The following is a 6,471-nucleotide window of genomic DNA, read 5'->3' as shown; positions in this document are numbered from 1 at the left end:
TTTAACAGCATGTGATGTTATTCCCAGGAGCAATTTGGGGGAGGTTCAAACTCTTGCAACCAAAGGCTGTATGGCCCCTAAACTGTAACTTTTAATCTTATAGCTAATCGGTAGGTCCTCCAAAGGCCGACTGGTCCCATGCAAGAAGAGGTTGTTTTTTCGTTTTGTTTTTCCTTTTTTTTTGTTCTTTTTGTTTTGTTTTTGTTTTAAAGTTAAACTATAAACTCATTCCTTCCCAAGGTTAGTTCAGCCTATGCACAGGAATGAACAAGGACAGCTTGGAGGTTAGAAGCAAGTTGGAGTTGGTTAAGTCAGATATCTTTCACTGTCTCAGTTACAATTTTGCAGTGGCAGTTTCAAGGCCAGGCTATAGGGGCCCACATAGGAGGCCAGGCATGCCCGACACTTCACAGCCCAGCGGAGCTCTGAACGTGACAATGGGCCCCCTACAGATCTTCAGCCAGCTCCTCCAGGAGGAATGCTGCTTTGCTTTTTCACTCAGACCTGTAATCTGGCTCAACCAGTTCTACAATCCCACCCAGGAACAGGAGACAGCAAGAAAAACTCACTTCGATCCCCTATGATTCCATCTCCAACCCGTCCAATCAGCACTCACCACTTCCCAAGCGCCTACTTGCCAAATTATCCTTAAAAATTCCGATCCTTGTTTTTGGAGAGACTTGTTCCTTGACTGTAGCATTGACCACAGCGTTGGTAAATGCCTCCGGCTTCCCTTGCATGAACTCCTTAAGAACAGAACGAAATCCCTTTCCTCTGAGCGAGCTAAACTCAGCACCAAAAAAGATTGAATTACCGCCGGGTGCGGTGGCTCATGCCTGTAATCCTGCACTTTGGGAGGCCGAGGTGGGCGGATCACGAGGTTAAGAGTTCAACACCAGCCTGACCAACATCGTGAAACCCCGAATCTACTAAAAATACAAAAAATTAGCCGGGCGTGGTGGTGCATGCCTGTAATCCCAGCTACTTGGGAGGCTAAGGCAGGAGAATCCCTTGAACCTGGGAGGCAGAGGTTGCATGCGGTGAACCGAGACTGCACCATTGCACTCCAGCCTCGGCAACAAAAGTGAAACTCCTTCTCAAAAAAAAAAAAAAAGATTGAATTGCTAATACAACATCAAGAAAAAAGAGCTCAAAACTCTACCATGCGTAGAGTCTAAACTGCAAAATATTTGCAGGCATCTTTTCAGATTATTTTATCTTGTCTAAGGTCTCTCACCTGGTTTCTTCATCAGAGGTTGATATTTACTTGTTTAGCATTCAGTTTTACAAGAAGGTATTTGGAAACAACTGTCTTTGTAAATTAGCCCCATGGGTAAAACAAAGAAAAATATACATATATTGCAAAAACTGAATTTTGAGCTGCAGTATATTTTTGCCAAAACAAATGTGGTCACATCAGTTAAGTAGTTGGATAATGTGTCAGTCTTCTTTAGTGTACACAGGTCTCCCTAAATCAACCGAATGAGAAATCCAGTGGCACATATTTTACAAAATAAAAATTAGAAACATTTTTGCTTTGCTTTTTATACACAAGAAAGAAAAAAAACAGAAACATTTTAAGGCATTATTTCTAATTACTCCAATAAAGCATAGCAAGAGTTTTGCTGTTTCACTACTATATCAGTTTCTAAATTTAGTTTCCTCATCTGTAAATATGAATATGATACCCTTTATCTCACAGGACTTTTAAGAGGTTTAAATAAAATAATCCACATGAAAGCACTTAGCACAGCAAATGATTTTTTCTGCAATACTATAAAAATGAAAATGGTTACTCTTTGATCTTTCCATCTTTTTTTTTTCTTTCTTTCAGATGGAGTCTTGCTCTGTTGCCCAGCCTGGAGTGCAGTGTTACAGTCTCAGCTCAATGCAATCTCCACCTCCCGGGTTCAAGCAATTCTACTGCCTCAGCCTCCCGAGTACCTGGGACTACAGGCACATGCCACCACACTCTACTAATTTTTTGTATTTTTAATAGAGACGAGATTTCACCATATTAGCCAGAATGGTTTCGAACTTCTGACCTCGTGATCCGCACGCCTCAGCCTCCAAAAGTGCTCGGATTATAGGTGTGAGCCACTGCACCAGCCTTCTGATCCTTCCATCTAATAAAGTATTAGCCTCTGAAAAATATGATGTTGTTTTAAACAGTTTTCCCGTTTTTCCCTCGTTGCCTTTCTGAGAGCAAGATGGGTCACCAGCAGCTGTACTGGAGCCACCCGCGAAAATTCGGCCAGGGTTCTCGCTCTTGTCGAGTCTGTTCAAACCGGCACGGTTTGATCCAGAAATATGGTCTCAATATGTGCCGCCAGTGTTTCCGTCAGTACACGAAGGATATAGGTTTCATTAAGTTGGACTAAATGATCTTCAAAGGATTATCCAAGACATCTGCCATGAAAAACCATGATAGTTCTTTGTACATAAAGTTTTAAAAACCAAAAAAAAAAAAAAAAAACACAGTTTTCCCTATTCAGTGTGTTAAAAACTTAAGCTGAATTAAATTTAAAGGAGTATAATGGGCCAGGTATGGTGGCTGATGCCTGTAATCCCAGCACTTTGTGAGGATGAGGTAATTTGAGACCAGCCTGGCCAACAGGGTAAAACCCCCTCTCTACTTTTTTTTTTTTTTTTTTTTTTATGGTCTGTACTCTGAATACCACCCTCTTTACTAAAGATACAAAGATTACTGGGCATGGTGGTGAGTGCCCTTGGAAGGCTGAAGCAGGAGAATCGATTGAACCCGGGAGGTGGAGGTGGCAGTGAACGGAGATTGCACCACTGCACTCCAGCCTGGGTGACAGAGTGAGACTCTGTCTCAAAAAAAAAAAAATGTTTAATTGAGCAATGAATGATTCGAATCAGTCAGCTTTCTGAGCCAGGGCAAGCTCAGAGACTCCAGCATAGCCATATAATGGAAGATTTATGAAAAGAAAAGTGATGTACAGAAAATGGAACTGAGGTACAGAAACAGCTGGACTGGTTACACCTTGGCCTTACCTTATTTGAACACTGTTCGAACAGTTGACTACATTTGATTGGCAAAAACTCCATGATTGGCACAAGTGTAGCTTAAGGTCTGTTCATGCACCTGCTTGTTATAGTTTACAATGTGCAGAAAACCTTTCAGCTGAACTTAAAATATGTAAGGTAAGGAGGCAGCTTTAGGCTAAACTAGATTTAACAAGTGTTTAAAATATCCTCACAGTAGTTCTGAATGTCTCCTTACATCAGTACAACTGATACACAACGTAACAGAAAGTGAATATTCTTTAGCTATAATGTTAGTGTTAGTGTAGCAGAATGCTTGACTCTGGGTATCAGGAACATTGAGTAGAAAACTGCTGCTTGATCCCTTATTATTAAGGCTGAGGTTGAGACTGGACTGATTATTTTTAAGCCAAAGACCACCAAACATTGCCAGTAAACCACCAAGAGGTTGGAGAAAGGCTTTCCTGCAGATGCTGCTGTAAAGACCTGCCCCTTCCACCTTGCACCACCATCCCCCAGAGCCTAGAGGCCTCTGCCTGCAACAGGGGGAAGAGGAGATGGCAAAAAATGATCCCATCTTTTAAAAAATCAACAGAAGTCACAGATTCCTTCTACTTACATTCCCTTGGGAAGAACTTCATTTGGGGACAGGGGCTAGGAAAGGCAGCGCCTGGCCAGAAACGTGGTTTTGACAAGCGTTCTTGTCAGGGTAATTTGGGAAAGCCCAGATGAGTGATTACTGAGCAACCCTCAACTCCAGTGTTTTAACACCGAAATGTGCAAGGCTTCCTCTCTGATTCTTTAATAGCTCAGGCCATGCTACTCCCACGTCACCCTCTAGTGGCCCGCCGGCTTCCTTGCTGGCTGAGCCCTAGCACTACTCCCTGCCTTTGAGGTTCCACAGAAATCTCGCTGCAGGGTGACTTCCACGGGTCACATAACCCAGCAAGTAGTAACAGCTAGGTTATTAAACACACCATCCTCTTAGAGATGAAAGACTTGGCCTTGGGTCTGTAACTTGAAGACTCAATTCTTTCAGCCTTAAAATGGAGCTAGTCATGTGTCTCACTCAAAGATGTTGTAGAACCCAGTGAGATATGTAGTGCGTGGAGATTGGAAGGTACTATGTGGCAGAGGAGATGGATAGTGCAGGCTCAAGAAGACCCTGTGACCTTGAGCAAGTCACTTTTCCTCCCTGTTCCTCAGTGTACTCATCTACAAAACAGGAGTAAACACAGTAGCATTTCCCCCTCCCTAAGGGTGCTTTGTTTTCAGCTTTGCTGAATGTTTGCTGATCCTGTATCACACGAGTTATTTCCTGGCTTCTCTTTAGAACATTCCTCTGAGGCTGTCAGTCTGACCCCTTTACAGCAAGCAACTTTACAGATGCATAGCTAAGACTGAGACTAAAAGCAGCTTGCCCTGGTAGGAAATGCAGAGCTATGTCTTTAACATATGGGAAACCCTTTTACCCAGGACCTGGGGCAGTGTGGTGCTCTGTCCTGGGACCTCCTGCCTCCCAGCAGCATGGTGAAGAACACAAATCTTTCGGATCTGTTTCCGTCTTTAAACCTTTGAGGCCACCTGCCCTGCGCTACCCTTACTCTCAGCTGTCAGCTTTGCTTCCCATTCCACTGGGAAAATCCATGCAGTCAGATGAGAACTTCCACAGGCAGTTACCCCCTCCCCTGCCTGTATGCCCATAGTATCTACACTCTTTTACTCTGAACTGTCTGCTCCTGGCAAAACTAACCTCTCATTAGAACCCAGGCCTTCTCACCTACTCAAAGGTAATTCTTTCCTTTCTCTGCATCAACTGTTCCCTCTACTGGGTCTTGAGCCCTTACTGTTCAGGCTTTTGTCCCTATCAGTCTTGAAAGTCAGTAGTGACTTCCATGTTGTCAGATTGTGTGATCTGTTCTCAGACCGCCCCCTACTTGACCCCTCCTTGGCATCTGTCACAGTTCATCCTTACACCCTGTTGACACACTTTCTTCTCTGGTTTCTGAATCACAATTCTCACCATTCTCTGAATGTTCTAAATACTTCACTGGCTGATACTTCTCTGTGTTCATTGCTGGTTCCTTCTTGGCTCTCCAACTGCTAAACTTTGGCCCTTGTTTTCCACTAGCACAGTTGGAGTTGTCTATGGCTCAGGCTGTGGACATTTCTTCTACAACTACCCCCTGGCTGACCTAATTTAGTATCCTGACTTAAATACCCTCAGTATCCTGATGACTCACATTTCTCCTGCAGCACAGATTTTCCCCTCAACTCTAGATTGTTTTTATATCTGCCTTTGTACTCAAAAGCTCCACAGAGATCTAGTAGGTGTCTAAAAGTGGCATATGCAAATCTGAGTTCCCGATCCCACCCAATCCTGTTTTCCCACCAGTATTCTTTATCATAGTCAATGGTGACTTATTCCACTTGTTCAGACCAAACATATGCAGCCACTTTTATCCCCTCTCATTCTCTAGTCCACATCCAATTGAGCAGCAAATCCAGTACTGTCTACCTTCAGGTCATATTGAGAATCTGACCACTTTTAGGACCCTCCTCTGATACTACCTTGGGTCAAGCCAGCATCATCTCTCAGCATTACTGGGACTGGGGTTAATTAGCTAGGTAAGATGAAACATGTAGGATTACAAATAAAGGCAAAATACAGACTTAAAACCAGGAATCCAGACTAAACACTCAAACATGGAGCCCGTCGTGGCCCCAGGGCCCTTGCACTTGACATTCTCTCTGCCTAGAACACTCTGCCCATTGCATTAGTTGTTCTCTAAATGTCTTCAGGCATTTCCAGAAACGTCCTTTCTGACCGTGTCTTCCTTCATGGTTCATGTCACCACCTGACTGTGTATTGCTTCCTTATTTTTTTTCCTCTTTCTTTCCCTCTAGGCTATCAGCCCATCAGAATGGAGATCTCTGTCTGCTTCTCCCCTTGGTGTGCTTTGGTTTCTGGAACAGGCCCAGCCTGCAGTAGGGCCTCAGTGAATGTGCACTGAAGGAGTAGATACTGGAGAGCATAAACACATGTCAGGTGGTGAGAAGAATTGCTCCTTTACTATTTATTGGACCCTATTACATACTCAGCCATGATCTAGGCTGTAGACAAAAGCAGGAATTAGAAAAAAACAAAACAAAAAACCCAGCTGCTCCTTGTTGCTGGTAGAGACAAACTGAGTGTTACCCAGTGTGGTGGCAGAGGGAAGTGCTGCAGAGAGCCAAGCAGGGCTCAGGGAAACCAGGAGAGCAGAGATGGGGCTGGAGTGGCCTGAGACAAGGGCAGTGGTGAGAGGAGTCCTAGGAGGTCTGGGGGCCCAGGTCCTGCAGGCCCTGGGGTTGCTCTGAAGACTTTTAATCTGGGAGAGGTGGGAGGCCCAGAAGGGGACAGGCCCTGAATGTCATGAAGGGAATACAGTGGGAACGGCTAGGGACATGTGCACAGGTAGG

At 44.2% G+C, this 6,471-nt stretch overlaps 1 protein-coding gene across 1 annotated transcript; it reads left to right on the top strand.

The window, feature by feature from the left end:
* Positions 1 to 2,183: 2,183 nt before the first annotated feature.
* On the top strand, positions 2,184 to 2,440 carry LOC105705223 (small ribosomal subunit protein uS14). Its single transcript, XM_012435017.3, has one exon. It carries the CDS (start codon positions 2,211 to 2,213, stop codon positions 2,379 to 2,381), a length of 171 nt encoding a protein of 56 aa, XP_012290440.2. The 5' UTR covers positions 2,184 to 2,210; the 3' UTR covers positions 2,382 to 2,440.
* Positions 2,441 to 6,471: the final 4,031 nt, after the last annotated feature.

This window comes from Aotus nancymaae, unplaced genomic scaffold (assembly GCF_030222135.1).
Source record: "Aotus nancymaae isolate 86718 unplaced genomic scaffold, 86718_ANA_hifiasm-v0.15.2.pri h1tg000046l, whole genome shotgun sequence".
Lineage (NCBI taxonomy): Eukaryota > Metazoa > Chordata > Mammalia > Primates > Aotidae > Aotus > Aotus nancymaae.
This window is presented reverse-complemented; position numbering and strand designations above follow the sequence as displayed.